General features: G+C 43.9%; 1 protein-coding gene across 3 annotated transcripts; it reads left to right on the forward strand.

Annotated features, from left to right (window-relative positions):
* The first annotated feature begins 603 nt into the window (after positions 1-603).
* Positions 604-14690, forward strand: LOC144781678 (SERTA domain-containing protein 2-like). 3 transcript variants are annotated; one of them, XR_013601033.1, is made up of 3 exons: positions 604-795; positions 10220-11528; positions 11578-14690. XR_013601033.1 is itself a non-coding variant. In XM_078660651.1 (2 exons), the coding sequence occupies exon 2, from the start codon at positions 10223-10225 to the stop codon at positions 11309-11311; it is 1089 nt and encodes a 362-aa protein (XP_078516777.1). In that variant the 5' UTR covers positions 604-795; positions 10220-10222; the 3' UTR covers positions 11312-14690. The 3 variants fall into 3 exon arrangements, 2 of the variants coding, with proteins under 2 accessions (XP_078516777.1, XP_078516776.1); XM_078660651.1 differs by having other exon boundaries at positions 10220-14690; XM_078660650.1 differs by lacking the exon at positions 604-795 and adding an exon at positions 6211-6411 and having other exon boundaries at positions 10220-14690.
* The last annotated feature ends 5404 nt before the right edge of the window (positions 14691-20094 follow it).

The raw sequence follows: 20094 nt of genomic DNA on the forward strand, positions 1-20094 counted from the left end.
CACTTAATCTGATACCAGTTGGCCAGAGGTGCCCGCACGATGAAATTGCCCTTGTTAAAATCTTATCAGTGCAAATCAATTTACATGTTCACTAAAATCTCCTCAGATCGATGTGCTTAGCCGCGTACACATTCGGGTCCTTTAAATAGTCCCACAATATCTATTGCAACGACCACAACTCTGCAAATCGGAGTAAATAAATAAATAAATAAATAAAACCCGAGTGCACATTTCTGCCAAACACAGCGCCTAGCAGTAGAGCGCATATTTTCCCGGAAACGTAATTCACAGATCGAATTTCTTTTCGCATAAATTAAATACAGCAGGAATTCACCAAACTCTACGCCAATGTGAGTTTGCGCTGAAATGAGCCACGGGAGAAAATCGCAAACCTCGTTCTTTCTTCTGCTTGAAAATATACCGTACTAAAAGAACAGCCGCCCATGCACCCTCTCCCCTTCCACGGGCAGCAGTACACCGGGTTAAAAATCACCAGCTGTCTGAGAGCGGGGGAGGGGTGAGAGCTTCGGACATTTTTGATTGGTGACCCTGCGAGCCAATGATCTTCACTGAAGTCTTGTGCCCCACAGCCAATGGCTGGGAGCCTGGGGTGCTCGTGGGCTGGGCTCCGCCGAAGTGTACTGCTGCCTGAGAGAAGGAAGCGAGCGAGATGAACCTGTCAGGGCTGAAGGGAGAGCGGGGCGACGAGGGCTGAACGCCGGAGAGAGGGCTCCTTTCCCGGGGCCAGGCATGGTGCGCAGGGGCTGAGAGCGGGACGTGTGCCCTGCGGAGCAGGTAAAGGGCACGCTGGGGCTGCGCGCGGACGGGGCAGGAGTCTTATGCAAGCTTCTCTAGAGAGGAGGGGTGCAGGACGCAGCTGCTTTGACAAGGGGAGGGGGTGGCACGTTGCGTTGTGCTTTGTGGGGGCAGGTTGATGGACTGCAGTGGGTAAGGCTGCGGCGGGACAGGAGTCCGTTACTTCTGCCTCGACCCGGGGGCAGGGGTTGCATCATATTGAAGATATTCTGCAAAAGGGGAAGGGGCTGCGCCGGACAATCTCTGTAGGGCGGAGTTAGTTGAAGAGTCGAAAGAAATCGGAGCTCATATGGGATAGGAGAACTGTATCGGATTTATATGGGAGATGCATAAAGAAGCCACTCTTATCGAGTCGGGGGGCTAGAGACCTATGCGGGAGCAGGTAAGGAGGTTAGCGTCAGCATTGTGCGCAATAATGGTGACCTGTTCTTAAATGGGACAAGCGTCCTGCACCTTTCCAGGACTAGGGGCATAGTTCACGTTTGGTCAACGATGATGGTGCAAAAGTGAACTCCGATGACTGGGGGCCTAATTTAACGCCTGGTAGTAATGCACGTGATCTCGTGCAAGTCATGCCTGCCAACATTTTGGCTTGTGCTGTGCAAGGTATGTGGGAAGGCGATGGGGTGAGTGTCCAGCACTTATTATGCATAACATTGTGGACTTTTTCTTTAATTTTTCAGTGGGCAACAACTTTTTTCAGATTGTGTGCCAGGGAGGAGGGTCGGACTGATTCAGAGAACAGGAACCAAAATAAAAGTAACCCCCCCCCTTTTAGCCAATCGGATAGTTAAAAAAATGGCCCACATTTGCAAATCATGGCAGTTTTTTAACTTGTAAAGAGCAGCTCTATAAGTCTTTTGCACGGTATGGGAGACTGCACGGACTTGTGGTTCTTATGGGCAATGTTCGTGGTAATATCGGAGCAATCGACAGTAAACAAACTGTCCACTAAATCATAAAACAGGCCCACAATCGGTCAGAAAACGGCCTCACAACTGACCTGTTAGGCAAGCCCTTGAGGCAGTGCCAGAATGCCCTGAAGGCCGGGCCACTGGAATTGCGTTCATGGTGTTTTATGCCTATCTATAGATTTGCATAATTTACCACGTAATCCATCTGATGCATGATTTGCAGATTTTAAAGAAAAAATGTTTCTTGCTCAAACAGATAAAAAGTAACTAAAATGTAGTCATTGCTGCCACATAATTGGAGCGGACCCGCCAGTAGGCCAGTCCAACTCTGTCTTCTTGGGAGCATTATACAGAAAGTTATTTTGTGGGCTGCCCAAACTCGCCCTTTTTTTCTTAAAACGTGTTTGATTAAAAACATGAACATTACAGTATTGCACCGTACAAGGCAAATAAGCATTGTAAAACCGATAGATTGCAGGTGGGGGGGGGGGGGGGACAATTCCAGCCAATAAGGATTGCAGATTCAGATATTGAGTTTAATACAACATCCTGACACCTACCCACTGTACTGTGTAATTCTCCACACTTTTTATCAGGGTGGTGGAACAAAGCAGCTTTTATGGTCTTTAATTTATACTGGTGAGATTTGCGCCCAACACTATTCCTTTTGCCACAGTAGAACGGTCTCTTTCTCCGGAAATGTTGCATGTTGTAGTGCATTCACTAATGACATCTACATGTGCTTCCAAGCCCTAATAATCATGTTTTAATTCAGCCTAAAATATCTTTTGTGGTAGGAGGTGAGGCGTGTTGTCCTGGGGTTGAAAGGCATTGGTTAAAATGCACTTTTCAGAGGGAGCGGTAATAACAATGTTAGTTTTCAGGCCTTTTTGGAATGAGGGATTATCCGTCAAGGGTTATCTGTCCTGTCCTCCTTTAACATTCTAATTTGATAAAAAGAGACAGTAGCATCAGTAGTTAGGTCTGATAAAGATAGCATTAGCTTTTTTGAATACTTCTTATCTGCAGCTCTTCCAAAAAGCACAATGAGAGATACAGAAAGGGAGTTTAGGGCCGGCCTTTTTTATCTACTAGCCTTCCTAGTTTGTCCAGGAAATGGCATTTTTGTGGATGGTTACATGGTCCCATTTGTGTTTGCATTAGGTTTTGGTGATGGAGAATCAAGTAACCTCATTGTTAGACCGCTCATGCAACATGACGAAGTTGATATTTGAGACCCAGTTTGTGCTCTTTGGTGTATTTTTCCTGCTGACCCAGCATTTTAATTGCAAAATCCTGGCTTTTTTTGTTAGGAATTGGGTGCTACTTGGATGTCCTAGCCTGTCATAAAAACATCATGCTTCTCATTAATAACTGTTGAGCTTTTATTTCGTTTTACTTTGTTGTCCCGATAACATGCTGTATTTAAGGATCCGTTTTGTTCGCAGAGTAGACACCTGGAGGCACTGAGCGTTTCTTAAAGATTCATGACATTATTGACCCCTTGTCAGAAATATCTGCTTTGCACTATGTAGCTGTTTTTGCCTTTTAAGGTCACCTCTTGAAATACAAAATGTATCTTGGACTACTTTTTGAAACCTTCTTCTTTGAGGGTACAGCTTGTCTGTTACTGCTGTCCGTCCAGTTAGGGTGCCCTACTCTCACCTCCCAAATCCATTATACCGAAGATGTTACTTCATTATGGTATGTTCTTACGAGGACTGATAGGTGCAACACACTCCCAATGATTACCATACACTTGCCCTAACATAAAGCTAGATTTATTGGTTTTGCCTGTGTTTATTGAAATATATAGTTGGATTGCATCTATTTTTGCAAGGCACTTTTTTAGGACTCTTCTGAACTTTCTGGGGACTTGCATGTGAGAGTGAATTGGTATATGGGGATGGTTAGGGAGATGCCTAATAGCACCAGTGCTATTTTGTTGTTTTTACTTTGGATCATACCCATACCTGTAGTTGCACTTCTCTCACAAGTCCCTCCATACTTATTGCCTGAAATATCAGATGTGGCATAGCCAATTTCATGACATTATGAAACGGTCCTGTGTACCTCATTCAAATGCTTACTTACCAGGATACATACCCACGGCAAAAAAGTAACTTTTATTGTTGTACTACTTCAAACAATCTGAAAGGGAAAGTTCAGTCCACCAATAATTTGCACAATTCTACCTATGTATTCAATGGCAAGGTAAAAAGTTTCCTTCACCCTGTTAGCTCTACAACGTGTGAACATGTTCTGTAATCACCATTTACTCGGTGTGCGTAGTTCCCTTTCTGGGGTAACTTCTGGATAGTTACGTGTATGTCCCACTCATTAAACTTGTGAGATTAACACCTTCCAGTCACTCTTGGACAGAATTCTTACCTTTGTATGGCACAATAAAAGTGATTTTAGAGAATTTCTCCACGAGAAAGATATAAATGTATCTGCCTTGGTATGTGTATTTGTAATGCGCACTATCACCTGCGAGGGTATCATGGCTCCTAGTTATAGTGAAAGGCAGAGCTGGCCAGACAGTTGCACCAGCAATGGCTTAAATCACTGAGCAATTTTACTTGTTCCAAGATTCAGTTGTAATAAGACCAGAAAGAATAAATTCTCATGGAGATATTCTCAAAAAATCGGTTGTATTTTGCTATGCAAAGGTAAGAGTTCTGCCCAAGAGTGACTGACAAGTGTTAATCTCACCAGACGTACGTGTAACTATCCAGAAGTTACCCCAGAAAGTGAAGTGAGCACACCTAGTAAAAGGTGATTACAGAACATGTTCACACGTTGTAGAGTTAACAGGATGAAGGAAACTTTTCACCTTGCCATTGAATACAGAACTAGAATTGTGCGAGTTATCGATGGACTGGACTTTCCCTTTCACTTTCAGATTGTTTGAAGTAGTACAACCGTAAAAGTTACTTTTTTGCCTTGAGTGTGCATCACGGTAAGTAGGCATTTGAATAGAGGTACACCGTACCGTTTCATGCCATGACATTGGCTATTCCACATCTGATATTTCAGGCAATAGCAGTAAGTATGGAGGGACTTGTGAGAGAAGTGTAACTAAAGGTACGGTTTAGTTTGTGCAGGAATCCAGGAGCGACTGACGGTAATTCCAGTAACAGAAACAGTTGAGAGCATCATACTTGCCAATATTTGGGAACATCTAAGAGGATGATATAGGCATAGATTCATCAAGCAAAAATCCGCTCGCAAAGGGGCAGATTCTCAGAATCTGCCCCTTTGCGACCGGTATTTGTGCATTTGGGATGCATCATCCCAAATGCAAAAATCGCAATTTGAGAATTCGCTAAATTGCGATTATTTGCATTTAAAGAATCTCAAATTGAGATTCCTTAAATGCAATGCATGAAAGTTTTAAAAATAGCGAATTCGCTAATAGGGCACGCAAATTACCATGAAGTACAACTTCATGGTAATTAGCAAAAACTTTGAAAAATCCACTAAAGTGCATTTTTCAAAGTTTCATGTTGCACACACACATGCCCTAAGGGCATGTGTGTGCGCAACATATGTGCACAGAACAATTTCAGGGGTTTCAACAGGGTGTCCTTTGGACACCCCTGCACCCTTGAAATCGCAATCTTAATTTGCGATTCGCTAATTGCGATTCGCAAATTGAGATTGTCTTGCCATTCATTCCTATGGGCCTCTAGGCCCATAGGAATGAATGGGGAGGTATTCCTTAATTGCGACTCGCAATTAAGGAATTTTAAGAAATCGCTATTTTTTTGTGATTTCTTGATGCATTCCATTTTGCTATTCCTTAATAGCGAATCTGTATTTTTCGCTATTAAGGAATCGCAAACTGGGTTGTTGATGCATCTGGGGGGTAGAGTTTTTTAAAAATCGTTAGAATTGAATCCCTCCTTATATCAGAGAGTGCTGTACTAGTAGGGAGAGAAAACAAAAATTATCTCATTTGACTTATAATTTGGAAGTCTTAACATGCAGGATAACCTGGTGTAGTGGGTCGCAAAGATTTGAGGATGAATTACAGGCGGAAGATTTTCATACATACTAATATTTTAGGAAGCGTGTTATGTTAAACATAATCAGGAGAATGTATTTCTCCAATTGACATATTGAAACCGAGGCAATTACAGGCTGGAGATAGCCAAAAATAACGCATTTATTTGCTTTATGAACCGAGTCTTCGCCTGAATCGAGTCCATTGGCACGTGTGTATTCTTAAAGCCATCTTTTCTACCCCGCTGCATTTTTCCCCAACTAACCTGCTGTTCCGTTGTTTATTTATTTATTTGTGATGGTGGTCTGGCAACAGCCCGGCTTGGGTTAAAATGGCGTCTCGGTCGCGCATGAATCATGGGACGTGTAGTATTTTCGTTCTCTGTTAGCCATTGGCTTACTAGAAGGGGAGGGGTTTGTATACTACAAGTCCCAGGGGGCACGACAGGTTCCCTGCTTGAATGTACCGGCGGGAAGCCTCTGGAGTAGGATGAGGCAGGGAGGTCGGGAGTGGAGATGTTCAGATCCCGGAAAAATAGTTGGTTTCTGTTCCGTATGAAGTAAACCACACCGGACCCGAGGCCCCGTCCGGAGCCTCCCTGTCCCCCGCTCACTACTTCCGATGCCTTGCCTAGGGCTGCAACCACAGCTGGAGGACAACTGGAGAGCCACAGTGAGTAAAGCCTACAACCGGAGGTGCATCTCTGTTGCCAGGCACGGCGCGGCCAACTCTGCGTCCGTGCCTCGCCCAATACGTGTCTGCATCCCGGTCCTCGACACCGCACTTAAGCACCACCCTTTAAGTGGTACTTTAGCCGCTTTGGGAAACTGGAGTGAAGCCCGGCTGCCTGGATACAGCCGTCCTCCTGCCGCAAGGGTCGGTTTAAAGGAACCGGGGCAATGTCATACTGCCTATGCCAATGACTTCATGCGGGTTTCGTTTTGCAAGGGATGGGGGAGAGGTTAATTGTGGAACGGTAGATTCTCAGTAGTAATGGTACAGACTCCAAAATAACGGGTTCCAGGGTTTTCAAGTACTTGAACCTGCTAGCCCCGTCCTACTGTTTAATCGACATATTTGTAGGTTTAAAGGCACATGACGTCGATTACACGGCTTGTACGTAATATTCCAGTGGTATTCGTTTTTTTTACTCTTAAGGAGGAAGTTGCCGTGTGGCTGATGCTTAACCGTCCTTTTAATCATGCAGTTCGGGGGGGTATGAGGAACATAGGCGCTGTGCTTGGTATCCGGTAAATGTTTGCGATGGGCAGAGGTAAAAGTACAAATGTTTAGTATTTCCTGCCTTCAGAAGGCAGACCCTCCTTGGTAGTTAAATGCTTGGAAGTAGAAGTTGTAAAATACAGGGTAGTCACGCCGGTGTTTACGTAAAATAATTTCTACATTTTGTGTTGGCGCTCATCTGGAGGTTTGTCAATGTTCTGCCATTTCTTTGGCCCGCGGTTCTCGTCGACGTTGTCACCAGAAGCTCCTTTAGCTGCCCCTCCCCCACACAAACTGGAGGTGGGCCGGAGATGGCTAGGATCCTCCCTCCCCCAACCCAGGAGAATAATGAACGCTCACGTACATTACTCCGCCCTTCGTCTCAGGCGAAGGAAGGGTTGAAAAATGCAGAACCTCCGATGTTATACAAATCGCATTAAGCGTTGTGGGATTTATTCTGTGAAGAAAGGCAGCCTTTTGATTAGGACACTTTATACAGCAATTGCAAAATTGTATCATTTTAAAATTGCTTAACTGTGTCCAAAATACCTCCTTTTTTTATAAATATGTCGGGGCTGTTATCTTTTATTAGTGATTCGAGGGGGGGGGGGGTGATGCATCTTACACTTTGCAGCATCCCAGTTCTATTTTATAACTAGTGTTACCACAATGGTACATGCCGGCGGATACAATTGGATTTAATCAAACTAGCGACAACCATGTATGAATAATGTTTAAAGAGCATGGTTGCGCAGCTACTATTGGGTAAATGCACAGTACGTTGGGGTAAGACCTACTTGGGCGATCTGGTTAAAGTTAGTATGGTGGGTGATGCATTTAGACGGCATTTTTTCATAATGATCATATTACACAGTAAAGTAGTTTCTGAAAGGTTCGTGGTAGTTATCCTAGTAACGGTGGGTGCTGTAGGATGATTAAGCAGGCGAAGTTCGAGAGTTGGGCCAATTACGTGTTTTTGGCGGCCAGCCAGGCAAGTGTAGAAGTAGATGGGATATTCTAGGGAAGGTTTCTGTAGTTAATTTAGTCCTTTATCAAGGCTTTTTCTGAAGGAGAGGCACGGAAGTAGAACTAAGAGAGGGGGTGACTACGTAGAAATGTACGCCTCAAGATAGAGAGTCTGGAGTAAGACTGAATGTAGCACACGGTAATGCCCTTTTCAGATTTGCAGTGCTAAATCTGTCCGTTGATATGCGCAACAGCATAGAATTGGAAGAATATGGTCTTAAGAAATGCCTTCCATTGGCGGACAGGTTTTCAATAGGAAGGATGCCAAATCTCTTCCCCCCCCCCCCCCCCCCCCCTCAAAGTTTGGTTAAAGCCTCGTCCCACCAATTCTTAGCCATGATAAAGAGATTGCACTCTCCATCAGAGGAGGTAGAATGTTGTATTTTCATGGTTGCCATCTGTATAAACGTGATTGGCAGTTAAAGTAAGAATAGCCCGGAAGAAAAAGGATCGATTTATTCTTCTACCTATATTGGTATATCTTATGTAAAAACAATAAAATACTTGAACACTAAATTGGAGGCCATTATGGGAGGAGCCATTCAAGATTGTCGATTTATGCTTTACAACAATGTGTGACATTTTTACTGCATACCATAACTGAAGTGGAGTATCTTCCCGCTCAACAGAACCTCAAGTCTAAAAGATGCACCTGAATTGGGTGGAAACTTGTTAGCATGGATGATCTCCACATGGGCTGTCTTTTATTTTAATATTTTCTGGATGCAAAGGAGAGGGCAATGTAGGGAGTGATATTCTTGATGATCCCTTTTTTAAATCTATCATCTCAACTGTCAGCAATGCTGAAGTAAGAGGTTCATCCTCGACTACTGCCTTAATGCAAATAATTATCCGATCCTTATTGGTTCCTACTTCAATGTCCTTCATATTTAGTTCCATAGTTTAGCTACTTGAAAATGTAGGTCTAGTACATAAACAAGTTGAACCTCTTCTGGAGCATGATGTTCAATACGGGGGGCAAAAATAGAGACTATTCTGATCGGGGCTACCCAAATATGAAAGGGTTTACATCAGTAGTACTATGTGAAGTTCTAGAATTTGCCTCTTTTATGTCCTGGCGCAAACACAACTTGTTTAGTTTGCCTATAATTTACGGCATAGGTATTTATACACAGTCCTTTACTTCCTCTGAGTGACCCCCGCCACTGAGTAGATGTAAGATATTTTAGGGCGTTTGAGGTTAGCAGGATATGCTTGGGACGATCTTGAAATTAATGGTAAAAAGATTTTCACTGTTATATGCAAGAGTGCACATTTTTATGGCAATAGCACCTACTTCTTACTGCAATAAACTGTATTGCAAGGGCAACAGTGGAAACAACTCAGACAGAGCCACTTGTGTTCCAACTTCGCAAGTGCTACCACACTTGCTGTAACCACACATATGCCTTACCCGCACATATGCGTGGTTAAGGCAGTGCACGGTCTAGTTGCTGGCTGGCAGAAGCAGGAATGATTGGTACAGTCTAGTTGCTGGCTGGCAGAAGCAGGGAGGATTGGGAGAGGACTCAACCCGGTGAGGTAAGTGGGAGGGGGTTAGTTTGTATGGTGTGGGGGGGGTTGAGGGAGGTTTGGGGTAGTTTTCAGGGCTGAGGGAGGGGTTTGTTTTTTAGGAGGGAGGGGGAAGTTTAGATTTCAGGGCGTGGGCTGTTTAGGGCTCAGGGCAGGGGACAGGGATTGTGATACTGTTTAGGTCTGCAGGGTAGTTTTTAGGGCTTACGTGAAGGCGGGTAGTTTTTAGGACTGGTGGCAGGCGTGGTTAAGACATTCATGGTTACTACTAGCGTGGTTGAGACTGCGTGTAACCAGCATGCGCGGTAAAAACATGCGTGGTTCCATTACACAACCGTATTGTATTGTAAGGGAAGAAGGCATGACTTCGGGTGAGGGTGTATGATTGGTGTGATTCGATACAAAGCATCCTGTGTCCTGAAGAAGTATAGGTTCTTAAATTCCTTAAAGAACTCTGTTAGGATCCTGGTGATTTACGGCTCTATTAACTACATCAGTAGATTGGACAGATAATCTGTGCCTAAAAAAGACATTGTAACTATGAAAGCACCATGAATCTTATTGTCCAAGGAGGAAAATTCTGTTTTTAGACTATGCACACCGATATTTATGACTTTTGTCCAGCTTGTATGTTTTCATGTGACTTACACAATTGTCATTTGGTGCATCTTTCTTAAGCAGACTTTTTTTCTCTCATCAGGTCATGATGCCATCAAAAGGAGTTAAGCGCAAACTTTCAGACCGGGACGAAGTGATGAGTAGTGATTTGGTGCCTCACGGATTGGATGGGGGCTATACCTTGCGTCAGTCTGTCTTGAACATGTCACTAGATAAATTTAACACTGGACGGATGCTGGTGGAGCCCAGCTTGCGTCGCTCTGTTCTGATTGCCAATACTCTTCGGGTGCTGCAGGAGGAGATGCGCATGGAGAATAGCAGAGCGTCTCTAGTAACCGATCTGATGTCTCCTACTACCATGGACTCTATGCCTGTAGCCCCAGGAACTGATACATCTTCTGTCCTTTCTTTGCACACCCACCCTCATGTCGTTGCGGAAGAATTGGATAACATGTTTTGTTCAGAAGATGATTTTTCTCTGACATCAGCCATATCTTCCATTCTCAAAGACCTAGAAATTGTTCTTGATGATGGGGCTCCATCACAAAACCATTCACGGCTCTTGGGAAATCAAGATACAGAGAGAAAATGTGACATTTCCCCAAGCAAATGTTCTTCACAAAGTCCCCTGTCAAGCGTTTCATACACTGATGAAAACAGCATTGTGGAGCTGAAACGGGTGCTAGCTTTTGATTCTTGCCCTTCCCAGAGGGCTTCATCCAGTCTTCCAGGGTCTGCCGAAGACATGGACATTGAGCTTGTTGGGGAACTTATTCTTGGAGCAGAGTATTGCCAGGCGCATCCTTTGGACTTGGTTGAAAGTCGAAGTTTGCATTCAAAGCCCGATGCAGCTCAGCTACATCCTCCGCAGAAAGACTTACCAAGCCGCCTGCTGGAATCCAAGCCACTGGACAATGTCTTTGGAAACTTAGAGCTCATGAGCTCTAGCTACTTGAAGGACCTCCCTCTGGACGATCTGTTTCTGGACATTGACACCTCTGTCTTCGAGAGGGAGGCTACTCAGGCAGCATCCACTGGTGGGCGGTCATCTTTTTATTCTACTGACGACCATCCTTTTAATTCTTCCTGTAATTCCACCTCCTTCGCTTCAAACCAGCCTTGCAGAGACTTGAATGAACTGGATAACATCATGGAAATTCTCGTTGGCTCCTAGCGCTGCTTTTCACAATGTATAGCACCAACCCAGCAGGGTATATGTTCTGCCTAGACTGTAATGGGTGTACTCTTGTGATCACCATCGCCAGTATGAAATGGCACAATGTTTACAAATAAGTGGTTCACATAATTTATTGTTTTTCAAAGAAACTGTAAGGCTGACTGACGGCTCAGTACTTTTCATTTTAACAAAGCCGTCTAGAATGACCTTTTTGGTTTTTTTTTTTTTGCAAGCCTTGGTCAACACTACGATGTATGGCCAAGGTTTTTTTTTTAATATTCTCAAGTACTGCAATAGGGGCTGTTGTGGCTTCTCTCGTTCCGAGATCCCATTCACATTAGCTGCTGTGACGAGTGCAATGATGTTTTCATCCGTTGATGAAGGCCAAAGGGTTTATTAATAAGTGAAAAGTTTGGAGACTCAGTATGATCTTCTATGAAGACATTATTTATATTTTAATACATTTTTCTTGCAATGCCTTAAATCTTGCTATAAAAGGGAAAAACTCAATACATGTTAATGCCTCAAATGCCCACTTGCTCATGAATGTTGTTCATCATTTCTGAGAACTTTTTTTTAATGTCAGTGCATTTGGGTTTAACATTTAGACCGTGGGTGACCTGGGAGTGGGTGGGGGATTGGAATGTAAATTATTGTTTTGGAAGGTTCAGGAAGGCAGGCTCACATTTTAAGTTCTGCTTGAAGTGATTATGTTAATAATTCAAGTATTAAAATGCGCCCCCAACCAGGGTCCTTTTCACCCTTGGGTTAAATGGTGCCGCACTTGACAAACCAAGGGATGTACATTAGAAACCAGGCTTGCCGCCTTTTACCTGACCTAATGCACGTTTGTGTGATGGCTAATCAGAGGAATTTGCTTTTAACAGTTTTTAAGTTTGTTTTTTATAAAGCCATAAACTAAACTGTTATCTGAGGAAGCAAGTCACGCAGGTTGTCCAACACCAAATGCACTGTCTACAATAACTCACCCGTACCTCCTGAAGTGAAGATTATCGACTTTCACGCCGCTGTTGTACCGCTCCCAGCTGAGAAACTTGCTGAGAGGTATTGATATTACTGATGTTTTTTAAACAGCGCCCGATATGCAAGTGTTCTAAGCTGGTTGCGAAAAGGCTACCTACTGTTACAAATGGCCCAATCAGAGTGGCCAGGTTTGTTTTACCTCTGGAACGCTCTTTAGAGATGCCACCCGGTGTCTCTCGGACACCTGCTGTCGCTGGACCACCTTACCTATCTACCTTTCAAGTGTTAACTTATGGTGTCCAAGATGTTGGCCACTTTCACATTCTGATCACTGACTGCATCTTGCCTCCATGTCCTATGTTTTTTTTACGTAGGTCATCACTTGGGCAGTGCAGTTGAAGATTTGTGCAGCTGCTTGGATCACAGTGATGCGAACCGTATCTATTTAAGAATGATTTTAATTTATTATGTTCAAGTAAACCTAACTTTATTTTCAGTAGAACACCTCTGTAATTTGGCAGTAGGATTTAAAACATTTCAGAACTTCACATTCTTAGGCATTTTTTTTGTGCTGCATTTTTATAAGTTATGATTTATTGGATAGTTTGAAAGGCAAACAACCTGAAAGTAAACATCGGAAAGACTTACAAATCCCTGAGAATGAGATTTCGGTGTGGTGCTGCAATGTTCCTATTGCACAGGTATGTTTCTCCCATGCAGCTTGTGCATGATACGGTATGTTTGTGGTAAGCGCCGTGGGGAAGATGAAATCAAGATTCCTTTTTTGATTGCAAACCCAATCACATGGACGATGAATGTTCATGTGAAAAATAGTTTCTTTCTCGTTCCAAATCAGTTACTCCTGATCTGACGCTTACAAAGTAAGGTTGGCTTTGTTAGGGAACTTAATAGCAGTGTTTGGGTAAAAGCAGCATAACTAGACATGAAGACGTTGACTGGATTTAATGACGTAGTACATTTTGGGTACGTTTTGCTTATATTTCGTAGACCTCCAACTAAAAGCCATGATAATTTTCCAGCAAAAATAGATTGTATTGAAGTGCCAGTAAAAACACAGGAATATGATCTGATTTCCACGGAGGCTTTTGGACAGTAAACCAAACGCAGCTTGTGTTTTTTTCAGGGTATATCTATATATTATCATATGCATTCCATATATTGTATCCATATAAAACGAATTCATGCGGTTGGTGGTAATCCTTAAGTGTTGTGGGCCAGGGCCTTTAAGATCACCCCTGTCCTCCTTAGTTGCCATTAACACGTAAGGTTTACCTCTATGTTTTCTCCAATCGGTTCCTCCATGTTTGCCTTTTTTATTTCCTAAAAGGCTCTTACCCCATAAATGATTTAAGATTCACCCCTGCAAGATTAAAAATATGAAACACCGTACAAAATGCCGCACAGAAACCTGCAATCCAGAAAGGCCATAAAGTGTGTAAAATGATGCATTGCGCAAGACTTTTTTAAAATAAATACCTGCATTTGTGGATGTACCTCTAGGTTTCAGTCTTGCTGCCTTATTCTCTGTTAGATTGGGGAGGCCACCTCCAAAATGGAGCACAGTTATACAATTCTTTGTTTTTTCAGTCTTCGTTGTGGTCTGCTGAGCAGTAGTAGTGGCATTACTTGTGAGTTGGTGTGGTGTAATCAAACGAAGGTTCTGAACATGGCTTGATGCACCAGCTGTTGAAATCTGAAATATTTGTGCAGACCCCAATCATGTGATTTGTGCTGTCTCTCTAAATTGATCTATGTCCAAAGAAAATTAGTTGGGGACAAATTCACAAAGTTTTTGTTCTTCCCAGGAGTGAGGAACTATAACACTTCCGGAACTAAGTCCTACTTGAATCGGATCTCTTAGCATATCTGTCAGTCTTATGATCCTCATGATATGGCTGCTTTTCCCAAACTTGCTGTTCAAGTGTCTCTGCTGTTTGTTGAAGCTGCAATAATTTGGTATAATACTCCTTTCGAAAGCTGGATTTTATCCATCGGTTTCTTACCATAAATTAGGTTAATGCACATTATAAGACCCCCTCCCTGTAAGTTAAAAAGTGAGTGCAATTTCTGCCTCGAAATGGTGGAATTTTATATTACAATGTCCATGTTGTTGGGCGTGTCTTAGGCTGTATCAGCAGGGGCAGCGTATGTCCTTCCCCCAACCCATTTAATTTATCTTCCGTTTACCTTGGTTTTTAAGTATACAAAACTTATGACACCAGTCGTGTTAAACTTCAAATGTATGTGCTAATGTTACTGTGTCTGTCCCAAGCAGACGAGCACATGTGAATAATGTTGGCACTCAAACTATGCAATATCTGAAGTTCTTCAGAGGTGAACATTAAAAAAAAAAAAAAAAAAACTGGAAAAATGCATTTGGTTTCTGTTTATTCTTCTAAGAAAGTGAATTCTTTAGAAAACGTGGACGTTTTATATTGTTTCACGGGGTGTGGTAAGTAATTTGAACGTTCTCATTGTCCTGTTATGAAGGATGCTCTTCCTACTAGTTTTCATGCAAGTTTGTCGGGACAACATACTTTTTGTGTGTGTATATATATATATATATATATATATAAGCTCAGTTACCTGTAACATAGCCAGAAGGAATACAGTGTGCATGGGCTTGGTGTGGCATGCAAGGGAGCACTTGTAGGCTTTTGTAAGTACCTGCATGAGTTTGATTGTGTTGTACAGATGTGCAAATTTTCAAGAGATTCAGTGAAAGTAGGGTATGAGGTGCTGGGTCCTACTCTAAAACCCTGCTGCCTTCCTTTCAGTGATTGCCAGGCAGAGCTACACACAGAGAACCCTACCATAGGAGGGTACTTAAAGTGGAAAAAGACCAGTCTCTGAGGTCTTGGGAGAAGTTGATGGCTTAGGCCCAAGTCATCTTGTTCAGGGCCACTGGTCGGCAAATTCCTGGTCCTGAAGTGCCCCAGGGGTCATCACAGCCCTGGACACAAAGAATGGCATACAGATCCCAGCAGTATTATGCTAGGCAGTTAATCCTATCCATGGGTAAGAACTGCCTCATACTAGGTACTCCTGTTGGTGAAGGAAGGAACAGTTGATTGCCTTTAATCCTAATTTGCTTTCGGGAGAACTTTCGTTTAAATGATAAGCACTAATTTTCCCTGCCCATATGCAGGATCCTGGAGCACCATGCAAGGTAAAACTATGTATTTCTAGAAACTTCATTTTTTTTTCTTTTGCAATTAAAACCAGCTTGAAGGCCTATTGTAGGCTATATTGGCTAGTTTGTATATCTTTTTCTTTTTAACGGGTTCAGATTTAATTTGTCACTACACTAAGAAAAGGGACAACAGTCTTTCAGACAACTTTTTTTTAAAGAAGAGAAAAGTGAGAGAATAGCAAGCCAATTTGCTACATGGGGCTGCAGACTACAGAAGCTGAAAAACTGACACTGCTCCTTTAAGCAAGCCCCACTACCAGTATGTCATCAGGCCCTGTCCGTTTCAGTTGCTCCAGGTATTTTTGATTGGTGACCTAAGAGCATGCCCATTATACAGCCGTTTGTTGTTAAAACGTTATTAGGCAGTTAAAAACAGCCAGAAAAGTACAAATAAAACCCTTATGGTATAATACAAGAGACATAGTAATAATAGTAATTTGCTGCACTATTTCATGATACATTTCCTCACATTAATAGCTTTCAAGATAAATAGGGCAATATTATATTACAGAAGGTTCACTTGGTGTCACCAGATATTTCATAGCTGCTTTATGATCTAATATTCTGTGCAACAAACCTGTTTGAGAAAAAAAAACTGAGATTCGGATACAATTTGCTAAACAATAAAAAGTGCAGTGTGCGTTGGTCATCACAAGGGCAAAGAAACATATCAGATGGAGGGGACTTCCTATTTGGGGAGGCAACTAAATGGTGCATGGTGCCACACAATCTTACCAACACGAAGCGAAGCTGCATGTTTGTCAAATGTAATAAATAGCTATTTCCCCTTCCTCCAGATTCAGAGACTTGTAAAAGGCGACTGCTGTTTTTTTCTTTTTCACCCATCTTCTGTCAATTGTTGATCCAATCTATACTGTAAAAAAGGTTTCTTTCATCCTCCTTTTGGTAAATAATACCTTGGTAGGGTCTGCCCACATAGATAAATTGAACAGGCTACCAAGGGAAGAGTTGATATACAATAGCCATGGGATACTTGGGACATTATCCAGGGCTAAATAATCTGAACTGGTTTGTTCTGGTAAAACCAGTTTCTCCCTTAGCCCATAGAAAAGCCCCCACTAACCAAGGACTCACCAAAAGAAGATCTAGGAACTGTAGGTCAGCCTCATGATGTGAGATTGTATTTGATACAGAAGAAGGTAGACATAATAGATGTTTTAAAACGCTATTTTCTTCTACTTGCAAGGCGGTGCCGTTCGCATAACCCCAAAGACCTGCCCCATGTAAGGCTGTAGTCACTCATTTTGCTTTGTATATTGCAACCATTTAGTTCTTAAGAATGTGTTGTGACCATTAACCATTGCGAGGAAATAAAATACCAAAATAACCTAACAAGTTCACTAAGACACTTGGGGTGTTATCTATGAAAAGGGTTTTGCAAGGTTTATGCTTAGGCCCACCAATCATGCTGAATGTTTTGAATTTATTAATTACCATTTTCTTGGAGGTCATAAAATCTGCAATGCGGCACAAAAGGGGGTGGTGATGGACGGAGCATCTGAACCAAACAAACACTCACACACAGTCAACAGATCTGGGTTTAATCCATCACCGTTCTTTAGCCCACTCTGCCGCCCCAGTTCAGACATGGCCATATGCAAATCAGTCTGACCCTGTGCCTCATGGGATCAGTCCAGCCCGAACTGCCAAGCCATGCCTTCCCTGGACTGGATTTAAGCCTCCCAGGACCGGTTTCTGGCATTACAGCCGTCTTTAGCCAGGCTTGCTTGAATCCAGTGAGCAAGGGACTCACGCCTGAGCATACCCTGCCAACCTATGGCCAACAAAGCGGTACAAAAGGGGGTGGTGATGGACGGAGCATCTGAACCAATCAATCAATCGTCAGAGTATAAAAATACTGGTATCGGGCGGCCAGCTGCCTGAGGAGCGTCAACCTTCATAGACTGCAGGTAGTTATCTCCCCCATTGAGAAAATAGTAATGGGGCTAACACACACACTTGTCAAATTCCTCGCCCCATTTAAATTTGGTCAAACTTTTCCCCTGGGGGCCAAACTGAACTTGGCTAGTTAGATTCTCATGAAGACGGGAAAGAAACCCAATAATTGGCCTTGGTGCACTTAGGGAAGTCGAAGTTGACCAGAGTAAATGATGGTCGACCAACTCAAAGGCGATACTTAAATTGGCAAAACATAAATAAAGTGCGCCTGCCTTAGATTAAGTATATTTACAGATTAGTAGCTCTAGTTGACATTATTCAACGGTCACCAATTGTTGTCTGAAGACAAACAGTTCCGGGGATTAAAGAGTTTACTCTTGTACCCATTTCTCCAATTTTACAGGATTCTACTCATTAGTTTCACGTAGACGTTCAGGAGAGCAATGGGGCGATCGTTTTTCGGGTCTGCTTTGTCTCCCTTTTTGGGTTTCGCCTGCCGAAAGGCTGCGCTCTGCGCAGCTTTTCAGCGCAGGTGAAATCCTATGTCTACACTAAGCACTTCGGGAACGTCCCCCGGCTCTCATTGGCTAGCTCCATAAATGGAGGCTAGCCATTGAGTGCCGGATCTGTCCGTCAAGGCCGGACCAGATTCGGGGGCGTTCCCGAGATTTTTTCCCTGGGCGGAGATGCGCTGTCCATTCCCGCCCCCTCCGTGTGCCTCCCCGCCCCACCCTCGCTGTCCTGTGCACGTTTCCTGCAGTCCGTGTCCCCTCCCGCCGTCCGTGTCCTCTCCCGCCCCCCTCCCGCCCTCCGTGTCGTCTCCCGCCCCCCTCCCGCCCTCCGTGTCGTCTCCCGCCCCCCTCCCGCCCTCCGTGTCGTCTCCCGCCCCCCTCCCGCCCTCCGTGTCGTCTCCCGCCCCCCTCCCACCCTCCGTGTCGTCTCCCGGCCTCCGTGTCGTCTCCCGCCCCCCTCCCGCCCTCCGTGTCATCTCCGTGTCATCTCCCGCCCTCCGTGTCGTCTCCCGACCCCTGTGTCCTCGTAGGTGCTTGTTCTTGTCTTATTTCCTATGAAGCGGAACATGTCAGAGAGCGGGGCGGCCCTGGCGGGAAACAGCGAGATGCCGGGCAAGAAGCAGAAGCTAAGCAGCGAAGGTGCTGCTTGTGAGTCAAACTCGCACCAGTGAAGCCAAAGCCTTCTGAGACAGGATCTGAGGCAGACAAGCGCAGACCACCCCACCGGAGCGTGAGTACCATTTACTCTCTGTATGCTTTATATCCCAGCAGTGGGTGTGTGACTCTCTCAGCGATTCCTGCACGGAGGGTCATTCACAGATGCACATTTCACACACGTGCATTCATAAATACCTGGAGATTAATGCAAATAAAGCAGCGAGGAGGGCATGGACGGAACTAACATAGAAACCCCTAACTTAGTAATCGTCCCTGCGTGTGCGTGAAAGGTTTCCCTTTAGAGCCGCCCCTTTCCGTTCCTCCACGGGGGCTGGTTCAGGCAGGGGCAGATTCCTTGAGGGAGCGGTGCTTTCAGTTTCCATCCCTTGGGCGCGGCTCCTGAAGGTGCTGCTTGTGAGTCAAAGTCGCACCAGTGAAGCCAAAGCCTTCTGAGACAGGATCCGAGGCAGACAAGCGCAGACCACCCCACCGGAGCGTGAGTACCATTTACTCTCTGTATGCTTTATATCCCAGCGGTGGGTGTGTGACTCTCTCAGCGATTCCTGCACGGGAAGCAGATGCGATGATTTAAATGCAGAAATGTCGCTTCCAGCAAGAACGCTTTCTAGTTTGTCACAGAATGTCGAGGGGTGGATCAGTTTGTGCCTCCAAAGGTCAAGCCCTGTATGTCCCCACCCCCGTGCGTGGACAAGGGTTCTGTGAGTGACGTGTGAACCCTCGTTTATTGCAAATAATGCACAACTGGGGCAGCTGAGGGTGATCGAAGGGACCTGGGATTTCTTCTTTCCAAGATAACTGTGTCAACGCTTAAAATAGGTGCCAGGGCCCAAGTATTACACAGAATGCACCACCCACTGCCCTGCTGCGCAGAGCTAATGCAAACGTCATCTATACAGCACCACACTCCTATTATTGTGTCTTCTCTTGCACATGAAAACAGCCTTTGCTACATATAAGTAGGTGGTCTCATGTTGCCCATTGTAAATGCATCTGCATATCTCTGTAGGAATGTCTTAATGCAAATGTAGGTGCCTGTGTTCGTGCATTCCTCGTTTTGTCTTCTTTCCATACCTACGAGTGCCTGCATGTACCTACAACTATATAAGCGGAATGACTTCAAACTCAAATGAGAAAAAATATTCTATTGTGTCTTATGTGCTTCCTGCATTCCTGTAAACTGGAACCCCCACTTCCTGAGATGATGAAAAGTTCCCTTTTTTAATGCAACTTTTTTTAATGGAACTCTGTTCCAAAACGGAACAATTCCTCTCGATTAAAGGGGGAAATTAAACACTTGGCCATGTGGAACATGAAATGTAAAAAACGGAAAATCAATCACTCCTACAGAGATTCTCAATTATCGTGGCACATTTTTAACTGAAGGTTCTGCTCAGCCAATAGGAATATAGCTTATTTGTGCAGGAAAGTGATGATGTTCCTGACACTGGAACAAAACTGATGTCCCAACTAAT

The sequence above is a fragment of the Lissotriton helveticus genome, chromosome 9 (assembly GCF_964261635.1).
Source record: "Lissotriton helveticus chromosome 9, aLisHel1.1, whole genome shotgun sequence".
NCBI lineage: Eukaryota > Metazoa > Chordata > Amphibia > Caudata > Salamandridae > Lissotriton > Lissotriton helveticus.